This window comes from Pipistrellus kuhlii, unplaced genomic scaffold, assembly GCF_014108245.1.
Source record: "Pipistrellus kuhlii isolate mPipKuh1 unplaced genomic scaffold, mPipKuh1.p scaffold_m20_p_5, whole genome shotgun sequence".
In the NCBI taxonomy this organism is placed as follows: domain Eukaryota; kingdom Metazoa; phylum Chordata; class Mammalia; order Chiroptera; family Vespertilionidae; genus Pipistrellus; species Pipistrellus kuhlii.
The window spans coordinates 67370709-67394796 of NW_023425551.1; the positions used below are offsets into that span (position 1 = coordinate 67370709).

At 35.0% G+C, this 24088-nt stretch overlaps 1 protein-coding gene across 1 annotated transcript in view; it reads left to right on the plus strand.

The window, feature by feature from the left end:
- PKHD1 (PKHD1 ciliary IPT domain containing fibrocystin/polyductin) overlaps positions 1 to 24088 on the plus strand; it is a 385065-nt gene that overhangs the window by 358214 nt on the left and 2763 nt on the right. The window contains exons 64-66 of the mRNA XM_036415099.2: positions 6811 to 6918; positions 13808 to 13966; positions 15571 to 15693. Of these exons, the coding sequence (XP_036270992.1) occupies positions 6811 to 6918; positions 13808 to 13966; positions 15571 to 15693 (390 nt within the window). The remainder of the gene's footprint in view (positions 1 to 6810; positions 6919 to 13807; positions 13967 to 15570; positions 15694 to 24088) is intronic.

Sequence of the window (24088 nt, forward strand, 5' to 3'; positions counted from 1 at the left end):
AATTAACCCTTATCAGATATATGGCTTGCATATATTTTCTCCCATTCTGTAGTTTGACTTTTCACTCTGTTTATTGTTTGCTTTGTTATGCTTAAGATATTTGGTTTGATATTATCCCACTTGTCTAAAATGTCCAAATGAGCCGAAACCAGTTTGGCTCAATGGATAGAGCGTCGGCCTGCAGACTGAAAGGTCCTGGGTTCGATTCCAGTCAAGGGCATGTACCTTGGTTGCGGGCACATCCCCAGTGGGGGGTGTGCAAGAGGCAGCTGATCGATGATTCTTTCTCATAGATGTTTTTAACTCTCTATCTCTCTCTCTTCCTCTCTGTAAAAAGTCAATAAAATATATATGTTTTAAAAATGTCCAAATGATTTAGATTCAATTTAATCTCTATCAAAGTTTTCAGTAACAGTTTTTATAAAAATATTTTTAATATTATAACATTCATATGGAATCACAAAAAATCCCAAATAGACAAAAAGAATCTTGAAAAAGAAAAACAGGCATAACATGCCTGATTTTTAAAATATGTGACAAAACTATCCTATCTAATAAAAGGCTAATATGCAAATTGTCCCCTTGGGAGTTCAACAGACCAGGAGTTCAACCACTTGCTATGATGTGAGCTGTCCACCAGGGGACAGCCTGCCCTGATCGCTGACCAGGCCTAGGGACCCCACCCATGCACAAATTTTGTGTCCAGGGCCTCTAGTCTATATATATAAAAGGCTAAGTGACTGACAATATGTCCATCCAATCATCCAAGTGACTGGACAGTACATATGACATGCACTGGCAATTTAAAAATAAACATTGACTCATGCATGCATGATACATATAAAGCTCTCGCTGGCACCAATTGCATGCAAAGCCAGAATGTATCTGAAGACTAACTATTGGCACTTTGTTGTTATTATATCATGATGTTGTTATTTATTAATCAATTTATCAATCATTGTGATCCAATGTTTTTATATCATATTTTTGTTATTTTCATATCATTTCTTTGTTATTTTTATATAATGTTGTTATTATTTATTAACCAATTTATATGTTATTTTCATATACATTTTACTAATTTTCTTTCATCTCTGACACTTTTATTATAGAGAGGTGGTGAATAGTGATATTAAAATATTTTATATTTTAATTTTATAATACTATAGTATATATACTATTTTGACATGTAATTTTTTGCAGTAACATAATTACCACACGAGTCTTTCTTCTAATAACTTCCTTTCAATGTGCAAGAATCCATGCACCAGGCCACTAGTATTAAATAAAATAGCATGGTACTTGCATAAAGGCAGACTTATAGACCAAAGGAACACAATAGAGATTCCAAAAATAAGTCCAGGTACATACATATGGTCAACTATAATTCAACAAGAAAGCCAAGGACACACAATGGGGAGAAGATGGTTTCATTTGGTGTTGGGGAAACTGGATATCCACAAGCAAAAGAATAAAGTTGGACCATTGTTTTACACCATACAGAAAAAAAAAAAAATCAACTAAAAACGAATTAAAGTCTTAAATATAAGACCTGAAACTTTAAAATTCTAGAAGAAAACAGACAAAAAAGCTTGTTGATGTTGGTCTTTGCAATGATTTTATAGATATGGCATCATAGACATAGGCAACATGGGCAAAATTAGAGAATGTATTGATAACTTTGTAAAAAAAAATTAGCTTATTAGATTTCTTATGCACTTCATAAACCAGTTAAGATATTTCTATTGGCTTTGGGTTTTCCCAAACTTGTAAATTTTTTTTCCAAACTAGTAAATGACTCACCTATCAGTACAAATATCAGCCTATCTGCAACATTTCTGGTTTCCAAGGAAAGGTCATTATTTTATAGTTATTTATTGTTCTACTCAGGCTATGAGTCTAAGCTCATTCACATGGCTCCTGTAAAATATGTGAAATGCTAAAATGTATAGGAATAAGCCCATTATAGAAGTGCTACACCTCGCCTCTCCTGCTAATTGCATTTATTTTGGCCTAAATTATTTCTGTTGTCTAAAATATAATACCTGCCTCTCCTGAGGTTATTGTATTTTCATTCTTTGTTACTTGTCTCTATAAAAGGAAAGACAAAAGTGTTACGATAAAATTTCCAAGAAAATGAATTCTCATTCAGCATAGTTTTTAAAATAAATTAATCTCAGGATTTTTTTAAAAATCAGTGTATTATCTAGCTTATGGTTTTTGTGCTAAGCTGTACCTCATTAATTTCCAGAAAATAGAACTAGCCACAGAGATGGCCACTTATGATAATTTTCTTGAGGAGGCAATCAACACATCTAATTAAATAGTCAAAACTCTTGTTGTTTAAATCTTGTTTCATTCTGTTGTTTTCTTATTGGAGCTATAAATTTGACTGCTCTCTCTTTTCAAGTTGTCTTTTAACTATTTTGGCCTGTAAATTTCCTGCTCTATTTACTTACTTATTAAGAAATCAAAGCTTTTTAGCCTGTGGACAAATATAATTTTCTTTCAAACTTGTATAGTTACTCTCTTCAATGCCCTGCCCACTCTCTCTTTGCATAACACATTTTTAAAGATCCAGATGTTGCTGCTTATTTTATGAGAATCACCTCATAGACTTTCCATCTTCTCTATACTTCCACTCAGACAACTGATATTTTACTCACGTTGGTGAGAGTAGCACCCACATTGCTGACTCCTATTTGTTCTTCTTGGTGATTTCTTTGCCTAAGCAATTAAATCTGAAACTCTTTGGGTTTAAAATCTCAAGGAAAGAGGACAGCCCAAAATGTTCCTTGTACAAATTTGCAGAAAAAAAGCCCACATTATTAAGAAAGTAAGGTAATTGAGCAAAGCTATCCCAGGTTGGCCAATGTGAAAATGAAATGTTCAGAACTACCTTGTGAGTTAATTTTATTTATTTAAAAATATATTTTACTGATTTATTATTATTATTATTTTACAGAGAGGAAGGGAGAGGGATAGAGACTTAGAAACATTGATGAGAGAGAAACATCAATCAGCTGCCTCCTACACAACCCGGACCAGGGATGTGCTGGCAACCAAGATACATGCCCTTGACCAGAACTGAAACCTGGACCCTTCAGTCCGCAGACCAATGCTCTATCTACTGAGACAAACCAGCTATGGCTATGAATTAATTTTAAACTGTCTGCTTTGATAATGTCAGTCTGTCCATTCTTCAATGCCATTTAGCTATTGCTGGCTTGGTCTGGAATACATCAAATATAATAGTAATTCTGATCTTAACACAACAGCATAAAAATATAAATTTTCAGCTTTTTTCATGTTCTATATCAGCTGCTATCACCTGACTACTGAAACTCACCTACACCCATTCTCTACTCCATATATTCCCCATATTCTATACTCCATCCACCCTTCAAACCATACACACAATCTATACTTTGCCCTTACTCCATATCTGTCATTGTACTTTCATGCTTCTGTAATAGAGTATCATAGACTGGAGGGCTTATCAATGAAGACATTTATTTCTCACAGCTCTGGAGTCTGCAAAACCCAATATGAAGGCTCCAGCAAATTCTGTGTCTGGGAAGGGTCCACTTCCTGGTTCAAAGACACTTCTCACTATGTCCTCACATGGCCAAAGGAATAAGCAAGTTCTCTGGGGTCTCTTCTATAAGAGTACTTAATTGCATTCCTGAGGGCTCTGCCCTGATGACCTAATCACCTCCAGAAGGCCCCATTTCCAAAGACCATGACATTGGAGATAAGGTTCCAACACAACCTTTCAGTCCCTAGCAACACCTTACCTGCACTCTATAACTTACCCGTATCTAGTGTCTCATTTATATTCACTGCCTTACTCATAGTCCATATCCTTAGTCAAACTACATACTGGACCTATACTCTATACTCTACCCACACTCCTTACCTTTACTCCTATTCTATTACATACCCATACTCAGGCCCTACTTCATACTCCATGCCTTATATTCTTTTTAAAAAAAAATATTGTAGTAAGATACACAAACCTTTCTTAACCATTTTTACATGTATAGTTCAGTTACCTACATTTTTTTTACCTTACCCATACTTCATACCTTACTTATACTTCATACCTACTCATATTCTATACCTTATTTATACTCCATACTTCACAGTATTTTATACATTAACCATATGCAGTAGCTTAGTCATACTCCATACCTTACTCATATTCCATACCTTACTTCTGCACTGTACCTTACTCAGACTCCATACTTTACTCCTGACACTTACCTCTCAAAATCCTTCATTATTTTTCTTTTAGTTATCCCAAGGATCTGATCACTGACTAGCTTAGAATTATATTATGATCATGTAGAATGAATAAAGCATGAAACTATTTATAATACTTTTTTATACTATTAACACCAATTCACACTAAGCATGGTGACTCACCTGGGTCAGTATTGTCATCATTTTTCTCCTTGGGAGATTCATGGAAAAGTATGAGGAACATGCTGAGGTTGTCTTCTTTTTTGTGTGTGTGCGTGTGCATGTGCATGTGCATGTGTGTGCGTGCGTGTGTGGGTGTGATGTAGGGAAAACATTTCTTCAGTTTTCTGTGTTTAGAGAGCCCACATCACCAAAACATTCTATTTCATTTGATTGAAAGTATCTTTTAAAACCAACATGAAATAGCTCTGGTTAACTTTGGGAAAAAATGGAACTAAATTTATTTGGGATGGATTATGTAACTTATTCTACTAGTAAGTATATCCTGGAGAAAAACAAAATAACAACAACAAAACTATACCAATAGATCTAGTGTACATAAATCTTTTATTCCGCAATTTAACTTCATGTTCTTTTGTCTGCATAGTCCTTCCTCAGTAAAAAAGAGATTATTTCTTCAAAAGCAGATTTGCATACACATAAACTATTATTTAAGGGCCTTTGAGATCCTTTGATAATTATAAATCCTAGTTGTAGGGAAAAGAAGTTCTTAACACTTACAAAACTAAAGTGTAAACATTAATGATATAATTTGATGTAAATATGTAATAGTTTGCTAGTTTAGCTAGAGGTGAGAGAGATAGCATGGCAGAGAACTTGAGCTGAAAAGGTATTTTAGAAACCATATGCCCTGCAAAAACACTCAGGTAGCAATCCCTGGTTAAGTCATGTAATCAATTTCAGTTTTGCACAAGCCCAAAACCCCATCTTGTGGAAGTTCCTTCAGCCAGTATGTTGTTTATACCAGCTTGGTCAGGGAGCCTGGCGATGGCATTTGTATATTTTACAATTATCATTCCAGAGATATGATGAACCCTGGAGTAATGTACTGTACTTGGCAGCAACTGCCTCAGCTTTTGCGCGCATATGCTTCAAATCTGAGGATATCATAGATATATATGGGAATCTTTCTAGAGATCTCTGAGGCAAGCTGGTATTTAACACAAAAGCAAACCCATTTGGAGCTAAAGCACTTTCCATTAGGCAGTTTGGCGGCTGTTCTATGAGGCAGACTCACTGTGCTCCACGGACACATTTCGATTAAATGCTGCTTTGTATTCCTCCAAAGATGGGAACAATAAGGACGTTTGTCAAAGGAAAAACTGCAGCAAACGATTTCATGTTGAACATCTGTACTCTGCAGTTCATTGTTTGCAAGAGTTTATTGACCATAATTTTGATGCATATAGGTTTTAAAGAGTATAAACTGCATTTATCTTGGGCGCCTATCATTTATTTTTGTCTTGGCTTATTTATTTCCTTTTTTTTTCTGGGCATTTTATTTATTTTGGTACACTGACGAGATGAAGGAAAAGATGTTTCCAAAAAAGGAAGTTTAGTTAGCTTTGCAAAATTGATGAGGAAAGACAATGTTTTCACCAAAAGGACTGAGCAATTGAATTGAAATATGTAACACTAAGCATATTATATCTTTATGATACCTTTCAGCCTTAAAAGATTTCCAACCAATTTATAAACTTTAAGACCACTTCCTATCTCGTTGTCCATCATACCAATCACGGTGACTTTTCCACAGTGACTTTTAGTAGCAGCTGCTAATTAACAAAGTAATTTGAGGATAGTGGAGTCAGAAGACTAATTAATAGCATTGTGAACGTGAGCCTACCTGGAGTTGTCTTCTTTCACTTTATAAATGGATGGCCCATTTTTAGAAGATGTGAGCTTTCTTTTCTGCATTTTACCCAGGGAAATCATGGCCCAGGCAATTCACATTGCTAAATCTTTATCAATCATGCTTTGAAGCATTGCTGAAGTCTTGATCAATTAGCCTAACTCTGTCCCCACATAAAATATAGAACCTTGGATAGAAGAGAAGCAGAGCCAAAAAACTGACCATCTAGGAAGACAATAGTATTTCTTTCTTGAGAGACATTTAATAATAAATTAGTGGAGATACAGTAGTGGTGAAGAATGCTAACTTTGAAATTAGGTAAATTTGGGCTATAACCCCAGTGCCAAGTACTTTGACATCTGATGAGTCTATTTCCTATTATCTAAATTATATGGATAAGATATTTTATACATTTTTATGAAGCTTATGTAATGTACATATAATCTATTTATAATGTATATAAATCACAGTGTCTGGTTAAGCTTTCAATACATTTTAGCTGTTATTATTGGATTATTTGGTTCTAAGACTTGTCTAAGACTTAATCTGATCCTGATGGATTTAGTAACCTCTTTAATTAAAAAACAAAAGTTACCTTTATTGTCCAATTGCCTCTCTATAGAAAAGACTCAAATGAATTACTCTTGAGTAGATAACTAACATTTACTTTTTGTTTTTGTGTTCATTTGTAGGGTGTACTCAGGCAGAAACTCAAGATGGTTTTGTGATCTTCTCCAACTTGGCAATTTTGATCTCTGGGTCAAATTGGCACTTTATTTTTACTGTCACTTCCCCTCCAGGTAATTTCAGCACAGTGTGTTTTATTATCTGTTTATTTAAAAAATAGCCCCTTTGCCTTTGTCATTTGAATAGCTCTTATCATGAATAAGGAGTCATCTGTGTTTAGAGAAAAACATCAATTGATTATATTATTAAGGTGTGAGAAGCAAGAGCACATGTAGAAATTAAGTCTCAGGAGAATCCTGATAAGCAAGAATCCAAATGTCCATTTTCCTTTAGTTGTTAAATTTTTTTTTGTATTTTCTACTTTATAAAAATATATATGTGATATTTGATAGTATTGGGTTGGATATTAATTAGAAATTTTAATTTATAGAAAAGAGAGTCCTGGGATACAGAGTATTATGAATTCTTTAATTTCTGCCCTCCCCCACTGCCTCCTCCCCTACTCCCCAAATGGCAGCTGTACCCATTTAAAATCCTGGTATTTTAGAAGTATAGGTATAAAGCATGTATGACTTGCTTATATGTATGCTTCAGTCCTTCTTAAAAAAAAAAAAATACATTAAAAAGAAATTTCCCTTCTGAAGTATTCTTGATAATTTTTTATTTGGTAGAAGGAAATGCTATCCAACAAGTTTATAGTAGGTAACATGTTAATTAAACTTCAAAGCCAGAGGAACCTATGTAAAATATCTCTCTCTCATTCCCAGAAGGGTAGAGCCAAGAGTCCAATTTCTGCCATCCTCTTTTTAAAGGGTTGAACTCTGATAGAAACAGAGCTTTCCACTTAAAAAATAATTTAAATATTGCCTGCATTATTTGATTTACCAGAAAATCTACCTAAAATAATTTGTAAAATACTAACATTGCATTTGAACTGAAAGGTAGAAATTTACAATCAATTATTAAGTTTGGTCTGGGAAGTTAGTCTGATACCTAAAACATACAACTGTAGAAAGCAGTTCATGTACAGGTGTGATAATGCCAAGTTTTGTAAAATGCACTAAAGCAGTCATTACCTCATTCAGACCTCTTAGATATTAGAAATGGCAAAGGAAATAAAATGTTTTGATGTGAGGTATCTGAAGTCCAACAACAAATATTTAATTAAATTCAGACATTAGTCTTCCATCATGAAACAAATTCAAACTGTCATAGTAAACTTTTCAATACGTTAAAAATGTGGCTTTCATAAAAATATATAAAGAGCACTTGTCAACAGTTATTGAACTCATAATGAGGGATCCAGGAAGACAGCAGAGCTGTTAAATTACTGTGAGGGATGTAGATCAACCAGGAAGGAGTTGCTGACATAAGTTTGTTAAATTGGATACAGGAAAATAACACTAACAGGACAATAAAACCTTTGGACGAAAATCATTTGCAGCTTACCAATCTTGTATTAATTAAGCCTGATCCTCAATTAAATATAAAGTAAAAAATATATATACAATATGTTCCAGAGAATTTGATATATCTTGGATGGGCCTATTTGAAAATGCTTCAAAATGACATTGATAAGATCTGAAATCAGGTTTTCCCTTAATTTCAAGTTTTGGACCATTTTCTCCACAAAGAGAATATCTTCTGTGGTCAATTAAACAATTATTAATTGTTTTAGGCAGATATTCTTTTAATATCTATGAGAGTATCCTAATTTAAGTAAAGGTTCATGGAGAAACATGTTCAGGGTCCTTGGCCATAGTATTCCCAAGGATATATTTCAAAGGATATTTTGTCCTAGACTTTTGTCTTTTAATTTCCTTGGTGATCAATTAAGACTGAATATTTTATGAAGGTTATTTTAAGGAATAAGTTATAAAAGCAAGTGTAAAATGTGATCTAAACTTCTCAGCAACACTTTGATTTTGAGTTGAGCTTGATGTTCACTTTGACTAGATCACTAGTTTATCTTAGGTTCCACCTATAACTTGTAAAGTAGACTACTGAGGGATTATAGTTTTTCTTTAGCCATTTTCCTTAAATCATAATTCATAATTTTCAGTATCAAGTCTGTGAGGTGGGGCTCTGTCAGAATTAGATTACAAACTTTTAAATTAGCCCAGCTGGCATGACTCAGTGATTGAGCATAGACCTATGAATCAGGAGGTTACAGTTTCATTCCTGGTCAGGGCACATGCCCGAGATGCAGGCTTGATCCTCAGTCAGGGGCATGCTGGAGGCAGCCAATTAGTGATTCCCTCTCATCATTGATGTTTTTATTTCTCTCTCTCTCTCTCTCTCTCTCTCTCTCCTTCTCCCTTCCTCTCTGAAATCAATAAAAATATATTTTAAAAATTTAAATTAGAAGAGAATAATGGAAGATAAAAAGAAAGCATTAAAAAGCCTGCATTTCTGTGAGTCCTTACTCTCTTCATGTTTCATCTATTTAAATTTTATTCCCATACCCACTCCTTTGGCAACCATCAGCTTGTTCTCTATAACTATAGATATGCTTCTATTTTGTTTATTCATTTGTTTTGTGTTTTTAGATTCCACATACAAGTCGAATCCCTGTCTGACTTACATTCATAGCATAATACTCAATAGGTCCATCCATGTTGTCTCAAATGGCAGGATTTAATTTTCTTTTATTACTGAATAATATTATATGAGATATATCAAACCTTCTTTCTCAATTCATTCACTGAAGGACACGTAGGTTGCTTTTTTATCTTGGCTATTGCCAATAATGCCGAAATGAACATAGGGGAATGTATATTTCTTGAGATAAATTCCCCGGGGGTGGAATTGCTAGATCATATGGCAGCCCATCTTTTAACTTTTTGAGGAATTTTCATACTCTTTTCCACAGTGGCTTCACTGGTTTGCATTACCACCAACAGTGTACAAGGATTTCCTTTCTCCATATCTTTTCCAGCACTTATTTGTTGATTTATTGATGATAGCCATTCTAACAGGTGGAAGGTGATATCTCATTGTGGTTTTAATTTGGCATCATATTGATTAACAAGTGAAGATACTGAGAGTAACTCCTTGTTTCCTACTATTATCAATTTCTAGTGCTAGAATCATTTGGGAAAGCAGCTCTTATTCCCATATTGATAGGGCAATCATTATTTTTTTTGTTTCTATTATGTTCCAAATTCATATATATATAACCAGCATTGATTTATGTTGTTATTGTTTCATTTTATCTATGAATCAAGCAGAAAAGTTGCAAGAATTTTTATTAGTTTTCCTCTTCTCTCTTAGGGAAATAAATAGAGAGGAACAAGTCATTATTCCTGTTTTAGAAATACAGATATTGAGGAACTGAGAAGTTAAATATTTCCTACCAAGTGTGTATAGAATCCTCATAAGTCATTCTAGTATGTTGACTAGCCCAGCTCATTTATTCATTTCTGAACTTCTAGGACATCATTCAGAGAGAAGGTTTTTGTAAGTTTATATTACTAACTTCTCACGCAGGCTTTCCACATTCACTGTCATTACCAAGGTCTAGGCTCTGGATTTCCTAACCGTTTCTTGGAGCCATGAAGTTCTTAGGGGATTCCCAGGGGCTTCTGTGCTGGGAAGAGGTAAGAGAACCAAGAATGCTTTCTGCCATCAGTCCAGAAAAACTCTATTTTAGTTGCCATTTCCACGCCTGAAATACCCTTGCTCCAGAAATTCACATGGCTTATCATTTCACTCAGGTTTCTTCCCATTGACGCCTCCTCAAAGAGGCTTTTCTGTACCATGTACTCTACAGCACCATCCAGTCATTCTGTCTTCCAACCTCACTTGAGTCCTCCTGGCATCTACCACTACCTGGCATCAGAGTATCCCTGGATTTACTTGTTTGTCTACTGTCTGTGGGCTCTGTGCCCCCATTAGAATGTAAGTTCCAAAAGACACAGGAATCCTAATGAGATGTGTTATAGTCTCAGGGTGTAATGAAACATCGTACCTCATAGGCACAAATATTTATGAACAAGGAAGTATATTGAGATTATGTCTAAGATGCATTTTTAAAAAATATATCTTTTTATTATAAACATTTGTATGTGTATATAATTTCATTTCTGTTGCTAAAAATATTTGAAAACTGGTGATCTGCAATCTTAGACCCAGGTGATGCTCTAGGCATATAAATAGTTCTCCCTGACTTCAGGCCCTCAGAATTTTCCCTTCTATAAACTTCATTTCCTTCAGAATACAGTCAAGGGCCTTTTGACGGACATTTAATGCCCAGCAAATTTTGTCTCAGATTCTTTTGAGCATTAATTCCCAGTATTTTGCAGCATTAATTTCTTGAATAACAGTTGATCTTTTCTTCGTTCTGTCTTCATTTGCTCAACCTTCAAATTCCCACTTAGATACTCTCTTCTAGTTTGCTTCTTCTGATCATATCAATGCAAAATATCCTTCCAAAGCAATCAAATTTGCATTATTCTGGTGGCATGTGTCTCATTCTGTCTTTTTATTTTAAACATTTGTATGTGTATCTAATTTCATTTACTAGCTTGTAAATACTTTAAGAATGAGAACAATAACTTATTCACTGAGCAAAGAAAATAATCACTGAGCAATCATTGGAAAATGGATAAAAGAATGAGGAATTTTGTTTTTACTTCTGCAAATCCCTAGTAAAACATATCCCCCATATATGGGCTGGATTTATTTTATTCAGATGCCCATATAAAGAAACTAATTGATAAGAAACAAGCCAAGTTTGTCTTAAGTAGAACCATGTCTAGCTTATTTGGTTATGGTAGCTTTGGGACTGAGTCAGCCAGGAGTCAAGAGACTAAAGATCTGACCATGGCTGTCAATCAAATTGTCAGGTTCAACCCAAGAAAAGCACAGCAAAGAAAAACATGGTGTTTCCCTAACTAGAGAAAATAAAAATTATTATTGTCGAAGTGCTTCAGATGAAAGCAGATTTTGGATTGATTTGTTTATTTTGAATAAACTACTTTTAAAATGCCAACTATAACTAACTTGTGTTCTTAGGCAAGGTTTTTTGGTTTTGTTTTGTTTTTTAATTGGTTTCAAAGAGGAAGAGAGAGGGAGAGAGAGAGAGAAACATTAACGATGAGAGCGAATCAGTGATTGGCTGCTTTCTGCATGCCCCTTACTAGAGATTGAGCCCTCTACCCCGGCATGTGTCCTGACTTCCAGGAATCAAACCCTGAATTCCTGGTTTATAGGTTGATGCTTAATAACTGAGCCACACCAGTTGGGCAGGCAATATTTTTTTTCTAAATATTTTATTTTTGTGAATTAAAATTGACATAATAAACTACTCATACTTAAAACATGCCATTTGATATTTTTAAAAAAATATTTTATTGATTTTTTTACAGAGAGGAAGGGAGAGGGATAGAGAGCTAGAAACATCAATGAGAGAGAAACATTGATCAGCTGCCTCCTGCACACCCCCTACTGGGGATGTGCCCACAACCCAGGTACATGCCCTTGACTGAAATCGAACTTGGGACCCTTCGGTCCACAGGCTGATTGATGCTCTATCCACTGAGCCAAACCAGCCAGGGCTTGATAATTTTTGATGAATGTATATTCCAATGAAACTCTCCCCACACTTAAGATAATAAACTTATTTATCATCTTCCAAATTACTGACAAATTTAAAATTTTCATACTTATTATAATATACAGTGAAATGTATCTCTTTTTTGGTATATCTTTTTATGAATTTAAATACATGTATAAACTCATGTAATCACCCCATCAGGATACAGAAAATATCCTTTAAAAGATATTTCTTATGCTTTCCTCTGTCCTCACACTCACATCCTCTCCTCCCACTAACACTAATCCCTGGCAACCACTGATCTGGTCTCCATCACTATAGTTTTAGCTTTTCTAGAATGTCATCTAAATGGAATCATTCAGTGTGTACCTATCATTCATATATGGGCTTTTCTTACTCAGTATAATGCCTTTGATGTTCATCCCAGTGGTTTCACATTATTAACAGTGTTTTTTTTTCCTTTCATTCTTTCTCTCTCTCTCTCTCTCTCTCTCTCTCTCTCTCTCTCTCTCTCTCTCTCTCTTTCTCTCTCTCTCTATCTCTCCTCCCATCCTTCCTTTCTTCTCTTTCTTTTCCTTGTCCTCCTCCTCTTCCTCCTTTTTTCTCTCTTCCTTCATTTATCCTTCCTTCTTTTTCTTTTTCTCTTTTTTTGGCTGAGTAATATTTAATCATCTGGATAAACCACAGTTGATTTTTTCATCCCCCTGTTGAAGTACATTTGGATTGTTTCTGGGTTTGGGTGATTATGAATAGATGTGTTATAAATATTTGTGTACAGATTTTTATGTGTATATAGACAAGATGTGTGGTGTGTTTTTTTTTTAAGATTTTTATGCTTTGTTTCAAATAATAATGAAGTAATCAGTCAAAATGTTCTATTATAAGTTTGAGATGAATTCTTAGAAAGATTCACTCTATAGAGTCACCCATTTTGTTCCATCTTTCTTAGTCAAGTGGCTCAGCTACCATGCTCTACCCCCAGTTTTCCAGATAACAAAATTTGCAGTTCTCTTTACATTTGAAGTTCTCTGGACTCTGTAGTAAGAGGGTGCCATATTTTAAATAAAATACATATGTCACAGCGAGTAGTTTCACACATTCTAGAACTCAGAGCATTTCTGTTTTAATCAATAGAACATAAGAATGAAACTGAAATTTTGCATTGGTGGAGAAGGTAAGACAGAATGAAAGGGGAGAATTGGAAGAATTTTTCATCAATGTTGGACAAATTAGAACAATTGTGCATTATCGTTAGATTGAATTCTTATATTTCTTTAGCAGTACAAATCTTGAATTAATTTTAGGTTTCTTTATTTCCTCATTTAATTAGTCATTTAATTAAATATATATTTATTAAACCTACTAAGTGTTGTAAGCAATTTTCCCACAATATTTTATTAGCACAGTTATTATTGAGACCTTTTTTTTTTTTCTCCCCTTTACAGGAGTCAATTTTACGACTCGATCCAGACCATTCACCATCTTACCTGTGACTAGGTCAGAGAAGTCGACCTTCATCCTGTCTGCCTCCTTGTGCTCAGTGGTCTCATGGCTGGCTCTGTGCTGTCTGGTGTGCTGTTGGTTTAAGAAAAGCAAAAGCAGAAGTATGTAGTTTTTTTGCTTTTTTTTAATGAAAATATTTGAGGGAAATGCCATTATGTATAACATATTAACCTTTCTTTTACTTCTCCCAAAGAAAAATATTTATGAATTTTTGCAACAAATTAAGCTACTTGTAGCTAAATTGTCTTTCTGTCTTCATTTGTTTTTAAAATGTGGGAGAAAGAAAAGCAAATCCTTTACTCTACCCACCCTAAACTCCCAACAAATGAGTGGATGAAACACTTGTGATATTAGGAAATATTAGAAAACTGAAGGGACACAAGTGAGTATATATAGAGGCAAAATGAGGAGAGGCAAAGAGAGAAAGTCAAGATGGACAAAGCATGGTGGCATTACTAGAAGATTCACTATTTCGAACCAGCTTCATTCAGCCTAACATCTCTACCTCTCTCCTTGCCATAATGGGTCTGGGCAAACTACAAGGAAATTTTAGGATTCCTGGTCTTTCTTAGGAAGAATAAGATCTCTTCAACTTGTGTAGGTGCCAGTGATATTTTGAACCCCAAGTTTTGGGCTTTGTTTTCAAATTTAAAGTTCATGTGTTTGTGTGTATTGCTTTCTTGTTTGAAAGCAAAGATCTTTCATAATTTTTAATCTCATGTGACTCTGTGTCATAATTTAATTCTCATCCTCCTTTTTATGGCTAAACCTACCAGCCTTGAAGGGACCTACACTAAGCTCTGTTCACCCCATTTTTTTCTCTTTTGTACCCCTAGGTCTAGAGGAAGCTTCTTTCTACAGTTACTAACATATCAGTTACCCCAATTTCCTCTTTTTTTGTTCTTTGAACTTTTCAATATCTATGGGAACATTTCTCTGTATTAAATTCTCTTATTGTCCCATGTGAACACAGACTCCTAATTTCTATTGAAAAATGTAACACTGACTATAATAGTGAATCTTCTAGTAGTTTCACCATGCGTTGTCCATTTTGACTTTCTCTCTCAGGAGGAACTTTATGGGGAGCGGGTATACAGTAATCAGCTCTCTATATTTTCCTGTACGTTTCAAATGGTCAAAATTAACACTTTAGAATTTAAAAAAAAATGTTCTCCCTGACTGTTTCTTTGCAACTTCTTGTGAATCTATAATTATTTCAAAATAAAAGGTTAAAAATATTAGTAACAATCTATGCCAACTCTGTCCAATAAAAAGAAAACCTAAGTCACAAATGTGAGGCACATAATGTAATTTTCTAGAAGCCACTTAACCCAATATATAAAAATTTATTTCAACATGTAATGAATACGAAAATGTTATTTATTTTACTTTTGTTTACAAAATTAGGTATATATTGTACATTTACAGCACACTTCAATGTGAACTAGTCACATTTGAGGTATTCAGTAGCCAGCTATGGTTTTGGACAGTACAATTTTATACCTTAAAGTTGGTAGTCAGGGTATGGGGTTTTATTTATCAATATTTATTTCTCTGGATTTATTATATGTGCTCTATTGCATTTATTTCACAATCATTTTGGGGGGCATCCAAGGGAAATACATAGGGCCCATTTACAAATAAAAATGTTATTTTATTCTGAAAAACAAAAAGAAACACACACTTTCTTTTCTCATTAATTTAGAAATAAAGAGTGAAGATACTTCTGCATCCCAGGCTAATGACCAAAAGAATCATGTCTATGTCTCATCTAAACACCACGGATCACAGGTAGAGACTGGAAAAAAAGACCCCGTAGTGGGAGAAGGTAAGCTTGGACAATGGGATGCTCCCCACCAGAGACACAAAGTGTGGATGATCCGTAGCCTTTCTCTCCCCTTGGCTGTCAGTTTCTGAATGAACTTAGCATGTAGCCCTTTTTTCAGTGTTTGTTACTTCTCAAAGAAATTATACTCCAGCATAGGAATCTGCAAGTATAGCTGATCACTCATCTATTAACCAATTATTACATTTGATACTTATATTTTCTTACTTAGTAAAAGATTATTGGCCTACCATTTGAATTTGTTACACAGAGAAAGGGAGCACCAGAGTCAAGGCATATAATCTTTCCCTTAGCTATTGCAAAGCTGCCAGTTTGGCAACAGTATTGAATTTGGGACAGAAGAGAGTGTAGCTGCCAAATACCAACTATGCAAATTAGATTGGATATAGAACCCTCAAGAAATGAGTCAGCTTTGTCAAGTTCTGCTCTGTTGCTTAGTTGTTCTTTTTAGCAAAATGGATTATCTGCTTACGTTGTGCACTACACCAAATGATTTTGCTTGGTATACTGTTAAATTGCCATTAGATTGGTGCCAAGCAGACAAAAGATAGGTATTTGCCTCAAGCCAATGTTTTGTCCTTGTTCTTCTAAGGATAAAGAAAAGAGAAAGGTAGTGGACATATCACAAAACAGATTTGCCGAGTGTGGATGTGGTATATGAAAAATATTCATATAATGTCCATGGATCTAAAACATTTTGAAACATATGCTCTAAAGGGAATATTTCTATTTTTTCTAAGTAATAGCCAATTATCATGATGTTTTCTGCTTGAAAAGGAATATGATTCTTAATGGTTCTGAGTGCATGCTTAACCAAACAATAGCAGTCCAATGTTGCCTGCCTCAATCTAACTAGTTTAATGAATTCCAGTGTGTGTGTGATTGTGTGTGTCAGTTTGTTTGCCTGTTTGTATCTGTTTGCATTTTTTCCCATGGAGAAAATGAGGTTATTTTTATTTTCTAACAAATTAGTCAGTTATACTCCAGCTCCTGGACCTGCCCCAAAAGGTGGAGGGGGAGCAGTTAGGGAAGTGGGGGTGAGAAGAATGGAGACAGAGAAGATAATTTCTTTCTAGATTCCATCTACTACTGCTTTAACTTTGGCATCTGGAAGTCTGTATTATTGCATGCAAATTCAGGACTGGTATTTCAAAATGATCATCTGAACTCAGCTCTGTGAATGAAGGATTGCATATTTAGCGGCATTCTTCAGGGAATGGCAACAGTGATGCTAATCTCTCCCCTAATCTAATATGGCCATCTCTACATGAATCTCAGTTGCCCTGCTGAAATTAACTACATTAGGCAGTCCACAATGCCTGGGTGTTTTATTAGGGAACATTTTTTATGTGGTGGCTTATTAATAAATTATCTGGAATGAGACAAGGGACAGGGCTCCTGTGGAAGGGTTGAGATGGAAGAGATGGAAGTGTCAGAGGCCATTTTATTAAGGCATCCAAGTTAAAAATAGAAAGATGTGTTGTATGAATCCTCCCCTGGGGATCATAGCAGATTTTTCCTCGTCTTTTAAGGTTTGTCCAAATCTAAAGAGCTTTGTTTCCAAGGCAAGTAATGAGGCATCTCCTGCTTTTCTTTGAAAATTATTACCAGCTACATAATACCTAATTATCGCTAGCTTTAAATAAATTCGGTGTTATTTCATTATTTCCATAGCACTTTAGTGTCCCTTTTCCCTCTGTGTTTTTAAACTTTCAGCATTTGCTAATAAAGTAACTGGCTATTTCTCTCATAAACCCTTTGCATTAATTAAGCATTGCTATAGCTCTAAAATTATTTAGCGGATGGAATTATTTCCGCTAATTATTTCCAGTAGATTTAGACTGTAAACTCACCATGTTATGGCTTTTACCAAGAATTGTACGGATGCAATCTACAGGGAGCTAGGCAGCTGCCATGGGGAAAGAAGGGAGTAAAGCATATATCCCTCATACTTTACTGTCACCAACCAGGTTTTTGATGTTACAGAGCCATCTGAGCCGGTTTTTAAAATTCACATTTGCTCTTGTCACTCTGCTACTCAGAAGATTTCATGAGTTTCCACTGTGGATTGGAGAGGCAGGAGAATGTGACAATTCATGAAACTCAGGAGTCAGATGAACTGGGTTTCATCCTGACTCTCTAGTTGACTTACTTTGTGGCCTCAAACAAGCCAGCTAGCCTCTCTGTGCCCTTCAGTTTTCTCATCTGTAAAGCTGACACAATACTGTCTACCTTTAGGGTTGTTGTGCCGATGAAGTGAGTCAAAATCAGTAATGAATGCAGAAAAAGTTTGGTATAGTATAGGTGTTATTTATTGTTGTTTTAAACTGTTATTTAGGACTAAAAGCCCTTCAAGACCTGACTCTGTCCTGTCTTCTGAATCTTAGTTTGGATTTCACCTTCCTGTCCCCTGCTTATACTCACCACACTAGCTCACTCATCCAGGGACTTGTCTAACACAGTGGTTGGCAAACTCATTAGTCAACAGAGGTGCAGTTTGCTGACCACTGGTCTAAGACCTTCCCACCCTTTTGTTTGCACAATTGCTTCCAATTGCATTGTTTGTCTTCACCTGTTAAAACCTACTCAAGCTTTTATGCATCACCTGAAATGCCTCCTTCCCCAATCCTTTTCACCTCGATGAAAATGAGTATTTTCTCTGTGGGTTCCAAGCATTGTAAAGGTGTGCCTCCACAGCAGTACTTAAGATTTTTGCAATTCATTGTACATAGATGGCTCTCTGTTCCTCCAGGTCAGTGGTTCTTAGTGAGGGGCAATTTTGTTCCCCAAGTAGGCTGGCAAACACACTCTGGTTTTCAGAACTTTCTTAGTTTTAACCTTCAAAGTTTTGTGTCCCAAGTAATTCCTCAGTCCCAGACAAATTAGAGCAGTTGATCATTCTACCTTCAGAGGACATTTGCAATGTCTGAAGACATTTTTGTGTCACAGCTTGCGGGAAAAGGTTACTACTGACATCCAATAAGATCGGGATACTGTAAACATTGTACAATGAACAGGACCACATACACAATAAAGATCACTTGACTTAAAATTGTCAATAATGCCATGGTTGAGAAACACTGGCAAAAGCTATTAATCATCTTTGTAACATTTGGATAAGAGACTGCTGGAATGACTTAGTGGGTGCAATTAGATTTTATCAGCCAATAATTATGGTGTAAGTATTTACCTACCTCCTGATATTTATTTAGTACTTTATAAGGTCCTCTCCATGCAGCTACAAAGCTGTGATATCAGGTCCTCAGTCCTTTATTAGCTTGAAATATTGTTGGGACACAAGCATAATATTTTAGGGAAAATGAAAAAAGAATTCTGAGCAAAAAATAATTAAGTATAATGCAATCACAACAGCAAGGTGTATTTGAAGAACTTAAAGGTAAGAGAAAATACCAAAAGAGAGAAAGAATATCATTATTCAAAGTTACATGTTTAGTTCCTCTAGCTCCTAAACCATACCACATTGTGTCACCTCATCTGCTAAGAGCTTTGGTTGTCTGATTTGCACAAACTCAGGTTTACAGAAATGCCAGGAGGGGAGTCAGCTTTGCTTTGTCCACATTCAATGTTTATATCATTCCTTCTCAACGGTTCCCTATTCTCCTAATTTGGTGAAGGGCCCCCAAATCTCCTCGGCTAACACCTTAGAATTATCTTTAAGGCTTAGTTATCCCTTTACCACTGCATGTCTTTACTTGTCAAGTTTTATCAATTCCACCTTTGCCATGTCTGCTTTTTGTCTTTCGTACTCCAGTTCATGGGTATATCTTTAGTTCAGTCTCAGTAAGTATACTCCTTGATGTCCACACCACCACACCCTATCGCGTCTGCCTCCAGGAGAGTATACCCCAAACACAACATAGGCCTTCCAGTTTCAAAATTGGCATCTTCATTATTCACTCAACAATATTAGCAATTGTCTATTACTCTAACACCATATCTATCCACATATCTAATATGGCCCATTCCTTTTAATCACAGGTCAAATATTTTTTTCTCTTTTTCAAATTCTCTTATGTAAAAGGGATAGTCCTTTTTTGTCAACTTTTATAACACTTTTCTCTTATTCACTTAACACCTGTTCATCTTGTCCAGGACCTATTCTATAAATTCTGTATCTTTTCTAATCCCCAAAGCACTTTTACCATAGGAAGTTACAATATAGACTACTCATGACTACTGTTAAGTGAATGATGAAGATAGAAATGAAATTCCAGCAGTTCTTTCAACTGCTGGGGAAAAAAGAAAACCTTATCTTTTCTAAAAGAGATATAAAAAGTTTATTCAGGCTCACAAAATTAATAACAGAATAGTGATTGCACATATTTGCATCCTAACAATGGGAAAACCGTGACTTCTTGCTTCCTGGCACTGCTTTCTGCTGGTTGCCTTAGTTTCATGTCACAGCTTCTTTGCCACCACTTTTGCCTTTGTCTTTGCAGGAAGATACTGCTGCTTACCTCAGGGCTGCCTTCTTCAAATCATACACTGATCTTTGGCTACTGATCCTTTATAAAATATAAAATGTAAAATATAAAATATAAAATATATATGTATTATTTTTATATAAATATATATGTGTGTGAAATCAATGGGAATGGAAAACAAATATAAGAATGGCATCATCAACTTCAGAGATTCATTAGAGTCCTGTTGACTATGTTATGTTTTGTGAATGTAAAATATGAAGGACTATCAGTGTCCTTTTGCAAGTACAAATCTATGAAAACAACAGGGAGTGGGGAGGAGAGGGAAGGCTTCAAGATGGAGTCAGGGAAAAACAAAACATTTCAGGACTAGAAATTGTCATAAATTCCCAGAAAATAAAATTATATTTGGAAGTTATTAGTAAGTAGCATGTCCATGTTACATAATAAAAACGTAAACATTTCCTAATGTAAAAACATGACTAAAATCTAGCACTTAATTCCTTAAGAAAATTGTTTGAAAGCAACCAGGAATAAGAGCCTGCCTGCTAAATAAGATGGAGAGTTCCAATGCTATTTATAACCAAGATTCAATATCTCATTAAACATTGGAATATTAGAAGAATTTCTCCTTAAACAAGGACAAACATGATTCACTCTTACCATAATAATATAACATGCTTGATGGGATGCTAAAATATGCAGTCAGATTGTACAGCAAAATCAAGAGACAATGTTGGATAAAACACATGCTGATTTGCAGATGGTATAATTATTTAATATTAACTTAAAAAACTTAATAATTAACTGCTGTAAATTATAAATAAGTTGAGTAACTTATTCAAGTACTAGAGGCCTGATGTACAAAATTCATGCAAGAGTAGGCCTTCCTTCTCCCGGCTGAGACACCAGCTTCCCTCTGGCACCTGGGCCCGGGCTTCCCTCCAGCCCTGGCTTCATCCAGAATAACTTCTGGAATGACATCCAGTCTAATTAGCATATTACCTTTTTATTATTATAGATAATACCAGTCTGTGCAAAATAACATTGTATAAATCATTCATATACAGTTATGAAATAGAATGAAATACATAATAATAACCAAAGAACATGCTGTCTTGGAAAACAAAAACACTTGACAAGAGATATATTAGACATATTAAAAAATAAACTATATTATATTGAATAATTTAAAGAAAATACTAGAATTCATAGGGAATTATAGCATATTTCTAATTAGATTGACTAATATTACAAAAACCTGTTATTCTTCAGTTAACTTTGGTTTATCATAGTTTTAGTTATTTTATTTTACAGAGTAGAATAACATAAGATGAATATAAAATTCTTCAGAAAATATAAAAATAATGATACATAGTTATTTTTTTTTAATAAGAAATGGATTTTATGGCAATGGGAAAAGATAGCTCGACCAGAGATCATATTTATGTTACTATTCTTAAGACAATATGATACTGACACAAGGAAATATTAAGTCCTTAGTGGAAATAACCTCAATTAGATATAGATATAAATAAAAGATCCAAAAATGTAATAAAGGATCAAGGAGATAAAAATAAAGAAAAGCAGAAGCATTAGACTATATTTAGAGCTAGGAAGTTTGACTATTTAGAACATTTATCAATCTAAATTTATGCTTCAAAAAATATACCAAAGTAAACTCTAGATCGATTAATGAGTTAAATTAGGTTTATAAAAACATTTCCATTGCTAGAGTATTATAAAAACAATAAAATCAAAATAGAAATTATGATATAATGTGAGACCAAAGGTATTTTCATTCTTTCTCTTTTTAAAATTTTCATACCTTCCTGAGTTGTCAGGCACTGCCTACTAAAATATAAATGATAATTGTTTCATTTGATCAAATAACCTGGAAAAGTCTTAAGAAATAATATGCTATTAATTAATTAATATTTATCAATTAATAAATTATAATGAATACTTTAATATTATTTGTTAACCATTGCATAGACCTTCTTCAATAAGTGGGTAGGGGTGTTGTCATTATTGTCAAAAGAGAATCAAAGTTGTAGTACATTATTTTCCTTTTTTTTATAATCTTCATCCAGGGATATGCTTTCATTGATTTCTAAAAAGAGAGGAAAAGGGGAGGAGGGGGGGAGAGAGAAAGAGAGAGAGAAAAAGGGAGAGAGATAGAGAGAGAGGGGGGGGAGGGGAGAGGGAGGGGTTAGAAACATCCATCAGTTGCTTCCCCTACACAGCCCCAACCAGGGATCGAACCCACAACCTTTTACATTCTTTAATATGTTGGTTTATCAGCAGTCCATCTCTCTGCTTTAGATTGTTTTAAGGTTCCAAGGTTCAGGTGATTATATTGGGCTTGTGTACTGAATCCAGATCATCCAACACTGAGTATAGCACACAGATTGGGCTGGGGAAATATGAACAGTGGATGTAGGATAGGGACTGAGGGGACAGCCATTGCTAATGTTTCCATTGCAAAAGAAGCCAGTAACTAATACCCACACAAATTAAACAACACAGGCACGGTGTGTATTTGTTGCCCAAGAAAGTTTTAGAAGCCAGAAAGAAGAGGGCCAGGATAGCTGACTGTGGGTAAACATAGAAGACCTCCAAATCACCAAGTCCTTCTTTTCATGGAGACGGGATATATGTTCCCACGTTTGTTGCCATTTCCCCAAAACTTGAGCAAAACCATGGGACTCTAAGAGGCATAGAGGGCAATTTGAAACTTTATCTTTCCATTTTAATGGGAACTCATCAAGGCGGAGGTGGAAAGGAGGCATGCCAATTCATATGTTTTGATACTCAATATTCTTCCTTCCCTAAAACCCAAACATTCTGCTGAATGAGTGCCTTAGGACACATATCTGCTATAAATTCATTTTTTATCTAATTTGTCTGAGATCTAAGCTTCCTATGGAGGTCCGAGATCAAAGGATCTGATTCCTTCTGATGTTAGTGCTGACATATAATGTGTGCTGACTTAGTTCTGTCTATAACCTCACAGTGGGAGGCGGCCAGCCTCCCTGGGCTCCTTTACTCAGTGCACTTTCATTTCGGCTGGGGAGTCTGTCAGGTACATTGCTGATTGGGGCTGCCAGGTAAATAATTCATGGGGGATTTTTAAATGTTTTGGGACTTGCAAAGGCAAGCTATGCTTGTGTTAGTCTTTTCTTAAAGGATGCAGACTTGAAGAACAAGGGGTAACAGATTTCCAATGATGAGCTCTCAAAAACAGGATATTATCTTCTATGGGTTGAAAATAGGTGGCTTGCTGTGTTTGATTCCCCTTATATAAAGTGGTATTGGTTTTTTACCAAGGAATAAAAATACTAAGTCTTTTTTTTCCCTTTTTAAAGTATGTTTCTATGTGACAATTTAATATTCTTGTTCTTTATTTATTTGCTGATCTCGATAAACTATGTCTTTTCCTCCTGGTGGGAGCAGTACCTATGGAAATAACACTGAGATCAATACTTGGCATAGAACTGATAGGGAGACAAGGTTGATGGCACAAAAAGTTCCTTCCCTGAAGGAACTCAGCGTTCAAAGAGGAAGACAAAACTGTCCTACAAGGGAAATTGACCAATAATAGAAGTAGTTGCACAAGTCAAAGGAAGAACTCTAGTCAACAAGTACTGAGGTATAAATCAATGTAGTTTGAGCTAGTCAAGGAACAGTTCTGGAAGGAGTTGAGATCCCATACGGAAACTAGTATAACCTGATGGTTCCCATAAATCTAAGAGAATAATCCAAATACTTGCTAGACAAAAGTCTCTGGAAAAGAAGAGAGGAAATGTGGGTAACATGGGTTTAGCAGAATATTAGTTGATGCATCATGGAAAAAATATAAACAATATGATACTCTCTCATTTTATTGCTTTATATCAAAGCATATCACATATATTTGTATTGTGACTATT